This window comes from Engystomops pustulosus, chromosome 1 (assembly GCF_040894005.1).
Source record: "Engystomops pustulosus chromosome 1, aEngPut4.maternal, whole genome shotgun sequence".
Lineage (NCBI taxonomy): Eukaryota > Metazoa > Chordata > Amphibia > Anura > Leptodactylidae > Engystomops > Engystomops pustulosus.
Genome location: NC_092411.1, coordinates 236,517,363 through 236,535,926, shown reverse-complemented (window position 1 = coordinate 236,535,926; position 18,564 = coordinate 236,517,363). Strand labels below are relative to the sequence as shown.

Sequence of the window (18,564 nt, the reverse complement as noted above, 5' to 3'; positions counted from 1 at the left end):
ACACAAATGTTATAATGTAAAGCATCTTAACATAAAAATCTGTTAACAATAAAAAAAAATAACTTAAAAAAAAAATACTAAATGCCATTATATTATTCAATCCTAAAGCTGCCATCACCTGAAATTGGTGGCATTGCAACTAATGAAAGACTAAAATGATCAAAGTAGAAAATGAAGACTTTCATATCTGCTGCTTTTCACAAATCTGACATGAAAAGTAGTGCTCAAAGTAATGACAGAGAAGCGGCGATTAAGAGGAAACAAAAGAGGTAATGTAAGGAGTTTTTATTAGTAAAAAACGTCAAAATAAAAATGGAGTTTGGTTTTTAACAAAAACAATTGACACAATTTTCATGATGTTTCATACCGCCACCACTTGAAATGACTTTGCAATACAAATACGGCGGTAATTAATATCAATTTAGGAAATCTAAGAAATAATAGTTCTAGAAGCAGGAGGAGATTATAAAATACTCACTTTGCTGCTTTAGACATAAGGGGGTCCTGTATAATACAAGTACCAAGGACCCATGAGTTCTCCATCTGACTGCTGGGTGCCTGCTATATATCCAAATATTCAGAGTTGTCTTACATTGTGATTGCAGACATTAATGCTCAAAACTTAAAAAGTCAACAATTTTGAATAAAACCTAAAAATTGAATCTGATGTACGACAAAGATTTCCCACCAGAAGTGTTTAAGCAGCAAGAAAACACAGTTATTATTGTCCTTTGTAGAATAACAGGTTAGTGACAAGTACAGTATCTTAATACCCTGTCGTAAAAAGCTGTAAGAAAGACAACCACAATGAAATGTATCCAATCCATCGCTGTCTGGCAAACTCCACATATACCATCTCTGTGCTGCTTAACACCTAAAATCTCCAGAACTATAAAGTATCAGGCGCCAAACATTTTTCACTATGTGCAAATCATGAAGAGAATTTTTTGGTGTGCAGTGCTTTGTACATAAGCTTTTTGCCTTTTTGCCAGTGGTATACCTATTGAGTACAGACTTCTCCAATCTATCACTCAAAAAAGATGAACAATGCAGATTTATATACCTGTCTGCCCCCTCCACATGTGCAATTCTTTGAGAGGCCTCCTAATGTTCCTACAAAATGTTCTTCTCCAGTGTATAAAATGTATCTCCAAGAACTGTCTTGAAGGTTTTTTTCCAGGATGGGGCCACCGAGGGCTGTAGCGGTCATGTATGTACTGTTTACATCATGTCATCACCGCATCCAAGTAAACAGACTAAAGGGGAGCACCAGAGTAGCAGAACTGGAACTTCATCCCATCTTCCCCAGCCCCCTAGGCAAATTTCCTGGAAGGTCCCTTTTCCGTCTGCTTCCACTTGAGGATCTGCCTATACAAATATGTTAAACATAATCTATATAGTGTTTATTAGTACTGGATTATCTGTTCTAAGGTTCTAGGGTATTTTTGAAGTAATCAATCTACATCTCCTAATAACTTATGTAAGAACCAAGGCAGTAAAGGAAATCGACCATCAAGCATGATAAACCAGGGACAATTACTCATAGATCCAGGCACCGTGAATGTGGTAATCTTTTTATATTTCTTATCTATTGCCTCCTCCTTCTAAAATCAACTTTTAAAATCATGATAATAAGCCTGAGGGGTTACCCTAGCCGCTCTGCGATCTCTGCTCTCATCCTTAGTCAGCAGTGAGCAGAAAGTTCTTAGTGTGGAGGGTGAGACATTGTAACCTGTAGCCTGTAAAGCCAAATCACAGAGAGGCTAGGTAAGACCCTATCAGATTAATTTTAAAAGTTGATTTTAGAAGGTAGGAGGCCATGGATAACAAATATAGGAAGATTTCTGAAATCATGGTGCCCCTGGTTTATCATGATGGATTGTGATAGTAGATTTTCTTTAAGCTTGTAAAATTATTGGTAAAAAGAGAAATCCCAACCTGAATTGTATTACTAATGGCACTAGTGAGCCTCCATATATTGTAGTGGGGGGAATTTGATCTCATTTTTTCTAGTACCCCAAGAAGAAAGTTCAATCCTTTGGCTGAAAACTCCCCAAAAAACTTCCATATCCACTGACATCTTCAAGCTAGACTGACAATTCCATGCGTGCAAGAGCCACAAATATAGGAGGAAAGAGGACCTAGACATGGTGGATCCCAAAGTATCTTCCCGTGGCTTGTTCTCCATCCCTGCTATGATATATGTGTAAAGTTGGCTGAACGTCGAAGCAGTTCTGGATGCGCTTTTTTCAGTGCTTGTTGTAGATGGGGCTAGTAATGGACTAAATGGGCTGCCAAGAGTAGTGAGGGGGGGGAAACTACTGAAATCATATTCATATCTGGCTGGTATTGCCCTTTGCCTTCGTTTTCACTCGTTCATGTGCATATTTTAATGACAGCTCTTTGGTACAAATATTTTACTTGACTATTTTTTTGACTAATATTCTTTCTTTTCCATATCATAAAAATAGATCAATTCAATTATTTCTGTATAAAAAACACTACTTAGTGTTTTTGGAAACCTATAACAATATCATACTACTCTTTAATTTTTTGTTAAAATTTCATACCCTCCAACATTTGAAGAACTTTGACACAAGCAGCAGTCCCTAAATTTCAATGTGTGAAAGCTTACCACCGGCTATGCTGAAAACACATTATTAGTTAAAATAATTATATACTTCAGTGTTTATAAAACTCACAATTTTGTAAATGGATTTGTTGTTCCAATATTTGTCACATTTGGTTCCCACGTGCCACTTCTCTGCATAGTGGAAATATGAGGATGGGGATCAAGGAGCATGTGGTCTTGTGCCTGCCAGATTTATTATTATTTGTAACATAAATTGGTGTAAATTATAGGTTTGGCATTCTGCCAGATAAAATGTTCTTAATACATTAAGAGGAGCTTCGCTGTGGCAAAGGGGGGAATCAAGACTAAGGAAGGGTGCTTATTAGATCCCCAATTGTCTTTCAGATCTTCCCAAGGTGACTACTTACACAGTGTTGCAGAAACTTAGAAATAAGCAACTTCGAATCACATCAGGATAAGTTTGCCATGTTACTAGGTTGATATCACTTCGATCAAGTTTCACAGATATATAACAGTGCAGGCCTAACAAGCATTGAGAAAATAGACACTAATAAGGATACCATCACAGGATAAGTCATTTTTAGATCAACCAATCATGCAATCCATCTTTAACTTCAGAGGGCAACCAGTAAAATACATCCATTAACTTAAATGTAGTACTATGTGCACACTAGTTTGACATTTTCTCAGCAATGCTCGTTGTAGTAGGTCCTTTGATAGATTTAGCAGCTGGACCCCCTGTCTCATCCTTGCATAGGGATTTCTGTTTTATGAACTAATCATATTGAAAATACTGCTCTATTTATTAAGCAGCATAAAGTAGAAGTAGCAGAGATTTCATGGAAAAGATTAAAGCAAGTCAACCACTTAAAAGCCAGATAAAGATACTCACTCCTGCTCGTCTTCATCTTGATCCTGCTGATGTCCTTCACCAAGTTGGACACGCCAGGATCACCGATGAAAGAAACTTATAATTAGCAGCAGGGTGCGCGGGGACAAGATCTCTGGTACTCCGGGCTGCTATTTATGTACTACCCTGCACCTCCCTCTCCCATGCTCCCTCTTCACACCTCTCGCGTGACGTCACCTACATCTTCCAGCATTGATGTTGAAGGTGTGGGGGCATGCAGAACAGAGCGCCGGACATCTTGTCCCCACACTCCGTGCTTCTAATTATAAGTTTCTTTTCTATGTGATCCTGGTGTGTCAAGACTAGCGAAGAACACTGCCGGGATCAAGATGAAGACGAGCGGGTGTCTTTTGGTGGTTGATTTCCTTTAAATATTTTATTCAACTTATCAGTGTTCCTACACAATGATAGACTATTCTTTGCGGAAATAATTGTGAATCACTATGAGGACCTGCCTACTGGTCTCCGAGACTCAGAATGAACAGATGTTTAGTTCAGTTCTCAATATACAATTTTTTGAAATGTGAATGTTGGAGGGCAAGAAATTCTGAAAATGCAGGCCCAGGTGACAGTTGCATGAATAAAGTTGTGATATCAAACAATAAACACTTTTTGATGGACAGATCTGCTCCCTGAAGGGCCAAGCCAGCCGTGTTAGAAGGGACAAGATTTTACATCACCTGTATCTAATCTTATATAAAGAACGAGAAAACATCATATCTAGAAAGAATGGTCAATGACTGTAGCATTGTTTATTCTCAAACATGGTCATTTTAAGGATAACACAAAGACACAATGACAAAGTTTATACATCCTAATTCCTTGTTAATAGAAAACCGTGTAAAATTGTATGGATGTTCCATCAAAAACATTTGATAAGATTGTAAGATTCTGTGATGAGAATACCGCTTATTGAGCCAACGCGGGTATTCAATGTAGATGCCACTTCCCTGTAACCCATTGGATAAAAATAATGACTCAAAGAGCTGTCATGTTATTACTAATCAGCAGCTTAAGACAATCTTGGGTCTTTTTTATGTGACTGTTCTTTGGGACTAGCTTGGACCAAAGGAAAAAACATTCCATTATCTCTTTTCACATGAAAATAAAGTGTGTAATGTGCCATATACCCAACCTACAGGCTAAAGAGATGAGATGTGCAAGTACAATAACCACCTCTCATCATAGAAGGTCAAGAGAGCTTGTAGCTTCAACTGCACATCATTTATTACAGTTAATTCTCTTCTTTTGTATACATTTTCTAATTTTTTTTAAATTCATATTTTTGAATTATTCCCATAGAAACATGCAAGAATCTGAGCAGCGAAAACTCAATATCGGTACCGATTTCTCATATCCACAACTCCATTTATCTATAAACTTTCTCATTTTACAAGTTCCAATTCCTTTTATTGCCAAAAGTCTAATCTTGTGCGAGAGCAGGGGGCATCTTTCTAGTTTTCTTATGTATGAACATTATTTGGTAAGTGCAAACTTAGCCATACTATATGGTAATGCCATATATTATAAAAATTACATTATATTTTTAAATATATCTGCTCTCTAACAAAATACATCTTATTCTGAGGATCCTTTACATGCCAGCCAATGGCTTCCCCCGGTACAGGCGTGGCAACCAGATTGAGCCCCAATATACTCTACATAATGTGATACAGCAAGTAAAGTGCACTCTAGAAAGTTCATTTTTGGCATGCCTCGCTTTCTCATAACCCTAAAAACTGATGCATGGAGACATTCTCTTTCCTTTCATATTTAAAAAAAAAAAAAAAACAACAAAAATAGGAACCATTTCATCCCATAAAAGGCTTTGTATTCAGTAAATTCTCAGGAAGCCTTTACCTAGGATTTAGCTAATTTCAAGATACTTACAGTAACTCCACCTTGAAGGTTAAAATAGTGTAATTCACAAGGAAAGAGGAAGGATTCCTAGAAAGTGTGCTCCAATATTTCTCGCAAGCGGTACACATAAAAGTAGAACTTTTTTTTCTTTTTACAGAAAAAGTAGAAAATCTTAAATATAACTGAAAAAGGGGGTTAAAGTGAGTCTATTTACAAACAGATATTGCAAAATGGTAAATTAGATATGATGCTAAAAAGGCACAGCTTTCCCTTCCTTAAATACGCTGTAAACAGTTGAGAATCCATGCAAAACATTTTCACTTTACAAAAAAAAAATTACCTTATTTAGACAAAGATAGTACTTAAATATTCTCCATCAAAATAGAATTCTTTCAAAAATACTTTCCTATGCTCTCCATTCATCTGTAGTTATTAGATTGTACGTCTCATTTACAAAAATCACCATACATGGTTGGATCCAAGTCCTTCACAATTTATACATATACAGCAATATACAGTACAGCATAGACTGCGTAAAGCCAGCACATTGTACCTCATTAAAATCTAGATTGGGGCATTTTTTTAACATCTTTCTCTCTTCCTTCTGTCTACATTTCACACTAGGGATTGTAGGAAAATCGCTGCATGTGTATATGGCAGAGGAGATCTGATCCGTGCCTTTAGGTGCTCTTTTCAACTTTGTAGCAAATTAAAAAAAAACGGCCAGGGCCTTCATCCTGCAACATGATGACATGGGACAACTAATGCCACAAATGGGTAGTGATATTCAACATCAAATGTTCCTTAATATTTTATACAATAGCATTTTTTATTTTTCTTTTTGATACAAGAAAAGAATATTTAATGCCCCATAATGACCAAATACGTTGTGTGCAAACCGAGGATAAACCTTTAAAAAGTCTTTCTGAGTCCATGAAACCGATTAAAACAAACAAAACCAGAAACTCCATGGCATATTCGAAAAATGTCATTGTTAAAATATCAAAATGAATCAGTTATTGACTAGATATGGCTTTTTATCCATAGGAATAGGAGTAAATTTTCAAGCGTTTGGGGTGCTGGCGGCAGCTCTCGTTTTTCCTGGCATGTCTTCTGTGCCCAAACAGTGCGATTTATTTTTATTATTTCATCTACGTCCTTGTTTTTTGAATGACATTAGTCATTTCTTGGAACCAGCTTGGGTATGGAACATAAGAGGAAACTTAAGGCAAAGTTCTCCTGTAAGACTCTTCCAGTTACTTTCTATGAAAGTACAAAGGCTTGGCATTCCCAGATTCCACCTTTGGTAGTTGATCACTAATTATTTCCACAAGCATCGCAGGAAACTCCACTTTGAGTGCCTGAGATTCCCTAAATGTGTAGAAGCAGAATTCCAATAAATCTCCGACCACCTGCAATAGAGGAAAGAATTATAATCAATATCATATAAGTAAGGAAGTGGTTGTAGAAGAAGAACAGTAATAATACTCTAGTAGACATTGTAGTAATAGAAGTAGAAGTAGCTTGTCTTAAGACTAGAAAAGGTTCCTTCCTTTGCCGCTTTTCATTATAGAACAAAAATTTGGGGGGGTTTATCAAGAAGTGGCGCTTCCCCTTCCCCCACACATTGATATACTAAGGGGCTCCCATGCATTGGGATCAGTCCTCCAAGCAGGCCCTGCCTTGAGTAGAACTTCACCATTACCCGTGAAAGGAACTGGCGAAGGGCAAAAACTAATACGCCAATGCAGGCAACCAGCTTGGCATTGAGGAGACTTAAGGGTAAAGGTTGTAGTTCCTGGACTTGTAACAGGAACTGTGACTTTTTCCAAGGCTTTTATGAGCTGTGATACATGTCCACCATTGTCCTTGCCAGATCCACACATCTGGCACCAATAGGACCTCTTTCACTATTGATCAGGTTTCCATCATGGTGGGTGTCACTTTATCAGAAGCTTTCTTGACTAAATATGTGATAAAGGCTCCTATCCAATCCCAATGGGCAGATGTGAACATACTCTACAGCAATTATTCAAACATTTTTGAAGCTAAAAACCAAAAATTAGGCTATACAGAATAATAATAGTTTACACATCAGCGGAATAATCTATGTTAACCTACAAAGCATTCATTGTACATAGATCCATTTAGCATATTATAATAAAATAATTGAACATGTGACTAAAACAAGAGTCTCCCATGACACATGTATGTGTTGAGAATCCTACTCACTCCGACACAGAATAATACTCTCACTATCCGCATGTGTCAGCAGATCCGGAGAAAGTAGCATGAGTGGGGATGACAGGGTATGACATGTCAGGAGAATTCCTTGTACTCAGTAAGAGTGATGATAAGTCATACAGCGTCTTCATATTAGCACCTGACAAGTATTAGTCTTCATCTTAACCTTGACTTGGCTAACATACAGATGCACGGAGAAGCCTTTTTCATGTTGCTGACATATTAGTCATAAAGTGACGCATGAACTCATGGCAGTAATTGTTGGGGTTGGGGACAGAGGAAGTTTCTGTGATAGCTATTTCAGTTTTATATCCATATAATTATAGTTTGGATTGGTATCCAGCCTGGGTGGATTTTACCTTGGAAGTAGTTTATTATTGGAAAACAATGTTACTCAGCAATGAAACAAGATGACACTCGTCTGCACGCATTGTATTTTCCGATTATTAGGGAAGTCCTAATACCCCAACTGACCCAAAGCTGGTCCAGTACAAAGCACTGACAGTCCACCTCCATTGTGTGAATGGGAATGTTCCATATAACTCCAAATTACTGTTAGTGAGCAGCTCTCAGGCTAAATTTAGAGAATATTTGGAAAGCATCCAATCTAATTGCTGACATTTCTCATTTTGACTCTGAAGTTGTGGCATTTTCAAGTTAGTTGATTAATAGCATTAAACAGTGTGAGATTTAGTTGATTAAACTCTCTGTAAGATATGACAAGCAGCTACATGACACATGAGCAGAAGACCCCACTAATAGGGACCTGGAAATCATGTAATTCTTTTAAGATAGAAACAGTCTGGACAATCTGCTGATCAGGGGAAGTTATGGCTATGTACAGTATTGTAAATTGGCTGACTATACAATCCATGACCGAGCCTACAAAAGCTACCCACTATGTTCTGACTAAGCTCTCATGCAAACAAACATTTTTTGTATCCTATTGTGCCCGTACCCTATTTTTTGAGCATGGGACACCGACACATTCATTTCAATTGATCCATACACATGAACATGGTTTTTCACATATTTGTTTGGAGGCTGTATAAAACTCATAGCAGGTCTTATTCCTGCCCACGTTAGTGGTTTAAGTCTTTCCATGAGAATTTGAAAAATATGGGCGCCACATTTGCAGATCAATTGTGGGGTAATACAATCAAGTAACCATTTAAGAGGTTTGGACACACTAGAGACATCATCTGTCTAAACAATGGTTGAAGACGCACAGACCGTTTTCGCAGACGTATGACTTGGCAACGGATTACACACTGATGTCAGAACTTACTGAATTGCTCTGAATGGGACTAGGTTTGAAGCTTCTGTGTTGGAAAACCACAACCAGGACTGCCTTGATTGACAGCTCCCTTGTGGCTTGAGTGATGGATGTCTGAAATAGTCAGTTGCTGGGGGCGGTGTCCATTACTCCCTTTATATTCTACCAGGTTCCATCAGAGGTCACTATTTATTTCAGTGCCTTACTACCATCTTGGATTTAACTCAGTTCTGTCTGACTTTGCTTGTTTGTCTATTATCTGTTGTTTGTCTATCTGTGTCCTGTCTCCCCCTGTGTGACCCCGCATTCCCTGACTTGTGTTTATTGGCTTTACATTTTTCTGTGTCTTCGGACCCAGAGAGACAGGTAACAGGAAGTCAGTGAGCATGTACCTGATAGAGGGTTTTCCCTTATCAGGGCAGTCTGATCAGCTGTAGGTAGGGTCGTAGCCCGCAGGGATGTCACATGTTAGTTCACCACCACTTACCTATTCTGGCAGAATGCGATTGTGGTTGCACTGTTTGCATGACAGGTTCGTAACAGATGACATCTAAGGATCTGTTTGTTGTTGCCTTAGAAAGCATGTTAGTGGGGAGGTGGGCTTAAGGACAGGATTATGCCTTAAGGTTTACATGGAAAGAAGTTTTCTGTCAAATTAATGTGAGACGGTGAACAGTAAAACAGTACTTGGCTCTCAGTGAAATAGAAATTTGCAAGTGTCACGGTGCGAAGGATGTGAATGCACTGTGCCATGAGACCCACCTCCTCAGAGGGCAATGTCCCAGTGAACCCCTTGTATTTCACAGAATTCTTAATGGCGGGGATGGCTGAGCCAAGGGGACACTTGATGTACTTCTAAAAAGATTGGGTACACAAGATCGCTGGTCCAAGGGAACTTGCAGACACTAGAACTGAAGCCAGTGGTACAGGCAGGCATCGGGAATAAAACCTGAGGAAGAGCAGTGCAGGACCGGAGAATGAGGCTATACAGCATTAAACAAGCGCGGGGCCACGGGTGGCGGCACAGATAAGAAGAATATGGGAGTTGAGACCAGCAGCAGATGAGGACAACTGAGGTAGACACAATTCCATTTCTCTAATCAGTAGCGTGTCTCTAAGTCTAAAACACCCTTTCTTAGGCTACATTCACATGACAGTAGCACAGCAGACACGTCCTATCTTTTACCCAGCTAAGGAACAGAACAGTGCGCCATGTGTGGTGCACCGTACCACTCCTGTACAGCGCAGTGCGACCATTGCCCTATATACTTCCCCCATACGGGCGTGTGAATGTAGCCTTAGTCTTACGAGGAAATCAGGAGTACAAAAATCATAGACATGCAATGTGACTTGCTGATGCCATCTTCATAGGAGATGAACCCCTGAGGAAGCCACCTCTGTGGCGATACGCGTGGGGCATTTTTAGTCCCACACTACTCTCTTTGGCAAGTTAGTATGCATTATATCATGTTTTGCTCAGTGTCAGTGTTTTGTATATTTTGGGCCATTAGAGCCTTGGTATTGATGTGGATTTAAACCATGAATTTCCTACTGGCATTTGAACATGGGATTATCTCTATGTAAATTTTCTACTTGCCACTTGACTTTGTAAAGGGAGAGTGTGGAGGGGTTATACATTTTGGTTGTATCGGAACCATACCCTGATTTTACACGTTGATGGAAACGTGTTTTTAAATGTTTTTATGGTGTTTCGTTGTATAATTATGCTTTACAATAAAAATTGATTTCTACGTTATGTAGTGCATTATATGAACCGTGTTACACACCACTCTGGTTTTTCTTTATACATCTTCATAGGAGGTCATTAATATTTGCAGCCATCAGACAGGTAAAGCTTTTTGTCAGTAAATGGGGCTGAGTGTCTCAGACTACATCATCTATTGAATGGTTGGAAAATAACAGTATCATCTTGTCTTCGTGTTGTCACTCTCACTTCACTCTTTTAAAGCGGCAGCAGGAAACCTCACATAAAGAGAAGCACAACTCTCCTTCCCACATCAGTCACAAATAAGTAATTATTATCTCATCTACCTCTCACGAACAGGAAGCGTGAGTCACCCGGCTCTCTACGAGCCTACAATATGCCAAGCAAGGTTTTTTTTTATTGATTTGTTTGAAATATGTATTATTTTGGTATCTTCCCACTGTATTTATATGACAACAGTACAAAAGGTGCCTTCTCGAAGAAATCTGCCAAGGGTAAAGCCAGTAATTTCTGCAAGTTTATATTCAATTCACCCAGTTTCCTTGCTTTGCAGAAATAATAAGTGAAAATTCTGGCACATTCTTAAAGTCATTCAGGGGCAAACAATTTATTGGAATTCTTCAGAAGTCAAGGTGTAAAGTTTAAAATGAAATCGTAATGAGGTAAACAACAATCCATTGCATATTCCAGTGCAGACTAAGTTACATTTCTTATAGTAATGGGTTTTTCTAAAACAAATTGTTTACATATATCAAGTCACTATGCTAGCTATGTATGCCCTATTTATATATATATATAATTTATATACAGAATTTCCTCATCTGACTGTGGAGGATACAATGCACACATGCGTCATATACCCGTTTTCAGTATTTGTCTGGGATTCCTGGGGTCCACCACTATATAGCTACAAGTAAAAATTACTTATTAGCAAATTCCTAAAACACAGCGGACACAAATTTTTTTTGTAGTAGTATATTGATCCCCATTCCTTAGACTGTTATGTTCCTCTGGGCCGTCAGCACCCTGCTGACAGGCACCAGACTTCAAATTTATACGTCCAGCTCTATGAACCAGGAATATATGACCACAAAGCAGCAGTCCTCAAGGTGGACGTGGGAGAGGAATGATACTAGATGGCTGGACATTGCATCTAGATATCATCTACAGTATATAGAAATAAAATGTCGTAATTGTTAAATGATCTAACCATAATATTATGTGAATACAAGTACAGTATGTGTAATGCAACAATCATCCAGAGCCTGGGAGGCCCACCGAGCTCTCGGGCTCACCAGTGGAGCTGATATGTGAATGTACCTTTGCCTTCTCACTATGCAATGTAAGTGGTAGCGATCCCCTTCTGTGAACAGGCTGGGTATGAGCCATTTTTATGGGACATATAGACCCTATTGATGAAATTATCTAACACAGAGATCAATGTTACAGTGCAAATAATGATACAGAAACTCAGACCAGACCTCAATAAAATAGACCCATAACGTGCGAGAAATGAGCATATGGTTATTTGCATTTCTTTCTTTAGAGTTCATGTTCCATTACCAAATAATGTACTTTTTTAGTCAAGGGTAAAATTTTAATACATAACAGCAGCAGCTAATTTCCTTAAAATGTCCTTATATTGTTGATATACCGTTATACTGCATTGTAGTGTTACTTTTCACAGTGAGCAATGGGTGCTGTTCCCAGATAATGATGACGAAACTAATTTTGGAAAAAAGCCACTAATCGGAAATGCAGAATCCAACATATAAAGAAAGGACTTTGTATTGTGCATTGCAACATACAGAGCAAGCATATTAAAATGAAATTAGGACAAAATGTTTTGCCAAAAACCTAAAGCTCTTCCTCTATGTAAACCTGGTTGAGACCAGAGGGCACACCGTCATGCGACATCTAAGTGACTGTCATTTCTTGGTCAGTTGTACCGGTGGAAGCTTAATAAATGTTAGATTAGAAATACAAATCATCCCACTTGCATGTACAGAACTTGCCTCTATAGATAATAGCAGCCATCTACAGCCTGGACACTACGCACCTTAATATAAAAATATATAGTGAAGATGGACTTGCTGCCCCCCTATGCTTGCTCCTATACGTCGTAACTGAACAACTGTCAACTGAACAACTGTCAGAATATAGGCACTTATGTCAGACTGTATCTGCTTTTCTGCAGACATGGTATAAGGAGCTTCAAAAGAGGTTTATTAACATTTTTCCGTGTGAAAACCTAAGAAATTTCAGGAAACTAAATACACCACTCACCATACACCAATATTTGGCTTCTGGGTAAAATTTCAGAATAAACCCAAGTTGTGCCGTTACTTTTACAGGTGAACTTAATGTGACACAACACGTGCTTTATGCCTAAATCCTTGTTCAATTTATATTTAAACAGTCCTCCTCATCGTGCTGTTAACATTTTGACATGAAACCAGGACAACTGCTAACAACTGATCAACAGTACCTCACTTCAAGCAGGATGTTCTCATATGGAAGATGCCACTGAGCTTAGAGTGCCTCAGAGTGTCATCTGTAGGTTGCAACAGAGATACAGAGAGTGGACTATGCTTAGGCACATCCCTCACTGATACCAAAAGTGTCACATCTGACCATTTAAACCCTTTAAATCAGTTTTGTCTGCATATCAGACACCCTGCAATGGTACCTGACCACTCCAGTAGGCACAGCTGTCAATGTATCGTTGTCTTGCATGGGGAAGGGAACCACTATTCTGGATGACGGACCAGTGTGCTGCAGTGCTGTTTACTGATGAAAGTCAATTCATGCTGAGCAGAAATGATGGCTGCCAATGATATTGGAAACATCACGGAGAATGCTATAAACCAGCCACTATTGTCATCTGGAGATGTTGGTGCCCTTGCACTTTGTGAATGGTATAATGACAAGCCAGAGACATATAACTTGAATAGCATCACCAATCCAGTTATTGTGCCTCTATGTGAACAACACAGGCCCAATTTCATCTTTATGGATGACATGGCGCCAGCTCTTCGAAGTTTCATCATTTGGATTTTGCTGCTGGAGACTGTGGAGCCTCAAATGGAGTGGCCTGCACTTTCTCCAGACCTGAATTCCATTGTAAACTAATAGGTGTGTAAAGGCTTGTAACTGTGTATCTCTGAACCTCAATGACCTGAAGAGTGGATGCCATTTCACAGCAGACAAATACTTATTGAGTTATTGAGGCAATATTTTTGTGGTGGTAAATGAACCACTGTTATTGGCTTTTGTTTCAACAAACAGTTTGAGGCCACAACTTAAATACCCTAATTTCATGATATGAATAAGCAGTGTGAAGTTTTCCTTAAATTTCACCCAAAACTTGTGAGTAGTGTATGTATTCAACATTTTTCGCGTTTGCACTATTTTTTGTGAAGCACTTGGCCACTAATGCCGCCAACATATACAACCATAAACAATATCTATTCATGTATTTATCTTTATACCATCACAATCTCTAGTATGTTTAAAGATAATCTCTACTTTTATTCCAAGAAAAAAAGAATGTTTCATACACACAAATCCGCAATAAATATTTCCAAAATAGCTACAGTGCAAAATAAAACATGATGCAGGGATTCTGAATCTCCAAAGAAAAGTCTAAAGAAGTTTATAATTCCCACAATACTTTGAACTTTCTTAGTAATTTTACTTTTTACGTTTGAAATAAACTTGGAATAACCTTGACTGCACTATTGGTCTTGAACTACCTAATGACATTTAAATGTGAGTTGCAAGACAACTCACAAGTCACCATTTGACTTGTAATTCCTTTATACAGAATATCCATGTAAGTGAGGGAATGAAGTTACTGGACTGGTCCCATGATTTACCATACATACATATTAATAAAAAGTCGAGCATTATAGTCGTAAATACCCTAGGGAGCAAAAATTCTATTTGACTTGTGTGATTATTGTGTCAGTCACAATAATGGACCCTTTAGAGCATAGCATTTTGAACGTGTTGTTAAGATATACCTATTTCCGAATATATAGACTTGCTGGTGTCCCCAATACCTTGCCAGTTTCATTTTACAGTTGCTATCAGCTAACAAAGGGTAAACCCACCACAATTCATAGTCCTGGCTAAATAAGCATGTGCCCGTCCTGCTTATATGGCTGTTAAGCAGGACGGGCACATGCTTATTTAGCCAGGACTATGAATTGTGGTGGGTTTACCCTTTGTTTCATTGCAACCAATTGGTAAGATCAAAAAAGTTCTTTTTTTTTGCTCATTAATGTACATTCTTAGAAGAAAAAAAACTGAAATGTAGATATTTTTTAATAATTTATTAAACATGAAACTTAAATTTACATTGTCATAAGTATTGAGACCCTTTGTTGTGACACTAATAAAAAAAAATCTTAAAAAAGTCACATTGAGATTTGTTGAGACTTTTCACTGCTAAAAAGTCTCACAGGGTTATTTCCGCCTCTTTATTATTTTGGCGTAAACCTAGAACTAGTGCAACACAGTGCAAAGCCAGATTCGTGACTTGGAGCTTTTTCAAAAAAAGTTCCATAAAAAAATCTCAAAGTTACTTCAAGTCCCCCGCTGGTGTATGTACTTAGACTTATTATGCATTTTGAGACTTTTTGGGAATACCAGACAAAATATAAACCATAAGAACACTTATTAAAGGTCCAAAGTCACTTTAATGAATCTGATGGGCAGCGAGGCTCCAAAAATTGACATAGAACTGTCCCAAGGAGCCAGCCAAATGATAAATAACCCCCAATGACCCTAAGCAGGCAACCAAAATAACAAAGCAGTGGCTTCAGAACAACTCTGTGATGAAAGTAGGGGGATCAAAAGACTCTACTGGTAGCAGCTTCGGCTCCTCCACGTCCCAGTAGAGTCTTTTACAAATTGCATATTAGGGCAATAAAACTTTTGCAAAGGCAGCGTCCACTTAAGGATTAGCCGTAAAAAGGGCTATGATGACATTTATTAGATGATCCTGCCACCGGATCTACCTTAATAGCTAGATCCGAGATGGTAGGTTTCCTTTAAAGGAACATTTCATCCAAAGCTTATGCATTGAGTAATGCATGGTACAGGGCTCAAAGGGAGGAGCAGGACTCATTTTCATCGTATTCCTAAAACCTGGTCTTATCGAGTCCTGCTCCTCCTTTCAGGCCTTGCACAAGGTATAATTCAATGAACCAGCTGTGAATGGAGTGTTCCTTTAATTCTATCTTCTCTTTTGTCATCTTAGGCGACAGTAGACTTAAAATAATTATTTATGCTTATAAAATTTATGTCAGTAGGTAGCAAACAACTTCTGTCACTGTTTCCACTGCTTTGAGTGGCCAATATATTTTTGTTAAGATGTTTATGGTCACTTTAACACTATTGCAGAATCATAGGTGCACATGTCCTGCATCACGTGCCACTAGAGGTCACTCTACCAGTATAGCACTCAGCATGCATGTAGGATTTGCACAGCTGCTCACACAAGAAAGCGCAGGATCTCTATACATACAAAAAGGTGATAATAGAAAATGGATTTTCATGTTAACATTAATAATCATGGCTTTTATTGTGTCAATAAGATCTACTTAGGAATGTAACAAACAAGGATTTGTTGCAGGTTTTGGTTACTATATTTATTATTCTAATATTGTTTTGTTGTGGAACCCAGAAAAAAGTGAATGTTAAAGTGAATATTATGGAAACTGCAGTGACTGTGGGTAAAGTGGATGCACAGCAGTTGGGATTCTTAAACAGAGAGGGGGAATTTGAGATAGATGTGCCCTATTATTGCTACACCATAGTGTCTACAGCTCTGTAATATCACACAGAGAAGTTGCATTATCCAAAGCTAGACGGGTGCGTAGCCAGACAGGAAAAGTGTAGAGAGAGTTGGAATTCATCACTTTTTTGGATCAGTTCCTGCTTTTGGCTGAATCTGTACTGTGATCTCTTGAAGTACAGTGGTAACAAATGTAACGGCTTCAACGCTATGTATTAATTGTCAAAATATTGATATCACAACAATTAGCACAGCAGATGTAAGAGCCGTTTATAATGGTCCCCAATGAGTGCTAACAAGATTTTCTACCGAAGTGATAATGATAAGAATCGCACCTACAGTCTATCCAGAAACCCTGCAGATATTTACTGAGCGCCCTGTATGTGCACAACCCTCCTCTGCAAGTGATTGCTGCTGCTCTTATCAGGAAGGAAAGGTTCAACCATAGACTCATATTCCTAATAAAGGCACAACTGAAGTTCCAGTCACCTCTCCTGACAAGTCCTCTATTACAGACGGTCCCCTACTTAAGAACACTCGACTTACATACGACCCCTAGTTACAAACGGACCTCTGGATGTTGGTAATTTATTGTACTTTAGCCCCAAGCTACAGTGATCAACTGTAACAGTTATCAAGTGTGTCTGTAATGAAGCTTTACTGTTAATATTGATTCTTATGAGAACCCAACATTTTTAAAATACAATTGTCACAGAGACCAAAAAAGTTCTGGCTGGGATTACAATGATAAAATATACAGTTCCGACTTACATATAAATTCAACTTAAGAACAAACCTACAGACCCTATCTTGGGACTGCCTGTATATGAAACTGTTCTGGAGCATCTCTCATTACAACACTAGAGAATGTTTAGAAAAAAATAGCCTAAAAGTAATATCAGAGTAAAGCCCCTTCATGCATATTAGAGCAAAATCTGCCAAATGCACCAATTTCATAAGCTTTTGATGTTGACTCTTCATTGATTTAACTCTGTTTAAGATATGGAGGGAGATCGGGATCAGACAGGTTGGAATTGAAAGGCCCAGTTCACACCTGCTTCGGGACCTCAATTTTTATCTCCCATCACTAAAAAGATAATAGTGGAAGCTTTATAGAACCTTAAAATCTCCACAGATTATAACTGACATTTTGGCTTCCATTAGTGTCCATTTAAAACAGTTATATTAGGCTTCCATTACTAGAGATGGAAAAAAATCACACTGTAGCTTTCATCCCTAAAGGGACCTCCTGCACGTGGACTTTTGTGGGCATTCTTGGTTGAATGCTTATCATCTGTCTGTCTAGTTATCTATCTCCTATAATTTGTCTATTTCCTTTTCTATATATCTGTATCTAACCATTTAGATACAGCTTAAATCTAGCTTTTTGTCTATCCATTTATCTATATACAGGCAGTACCCAGGTTACGTACAAGATAGGTACTTTAGGTTTGTCCATTTGTTGAATTCGTAAGTTGGAAAAGGTATCATTTATAATTTTAACTCCAGACAAAATTTTTCCAGGGTCCCACTGAAAATTGGATTTTTCTAAATTTTATGCTGTCATAAGACCAATGATGTATCTATATATCTCTTATATCTATCTTCTTTCATCTTTCTATATATATATATATATTGTATTTTATATTTTTGCATCTATAAATCTATCTATAATCTATCTATTAATCTATGTCATCATTCATATTTATCTTCTATCATCAATATATCTTTCTATCATCGGTCTATCTCCTATAAATTCTCCTACAGTCCCATATTACAGATACTTACCTACTACTTTTAGTTTTGCCCAGGGCTCCACTTTCTCTGAAACCGGCCCTGACTGGGGGGAGGGTATAGAAAAAATTAAACTAATGAGATTAATTAAAGTGGTCTTGGCCCTTGAAAAAACTAGTTTATGCAAATAATGAATTTGGTGCAAGCAGGGTCTATGTCAAAGTGACATTGCATTGTCCTATGTTCACTTGGTACAATAGAAAGTCGCAAAACAGCATTTGCACCACAACTGCGCCAAAACAATGCCACACGTAGAGAAAAACCCTAATAATACATCATCATCATCATCCCCATTGTGTCTCAATAGTGGCATATACAAGAAAATATCAAGATAATTGTAAATTATGGAGATAGAAAA

At 38.1% G+C, this 18,564-nt stretch overlaps 1 protein-coding gene across 3 annotated transcripts in view; it reads right to left on the bottom strand.

The window, feature by feature from the left end:
• Positions 1 to 6,173: 6,173 nt before the first annotated feature.
• NR3C2 (nuclear receptor subfamily 3 group C member 2) overlaps positions 6,174 to 18,564 on the bottom strand; it is a 237,031-nt gene continuing 224,640 nt past the window's right edge. For all 3 annotated transcript variants that reach the window (XM_072121586.1, XM_072121578.1, XM_072121593.1), the window contains one exon: positions 6,174 to 6,775. In XM_072121586.1, the coding sequence (XP_071977687.1) occupies positions 6,620 to 6,775 (156 nt within the window). In that variant the 3' untranslated portion in view covers positions 6,174 to 6,619. The remainder of the gene's footprint in view (positions 6,776 to 18,564) is intronic.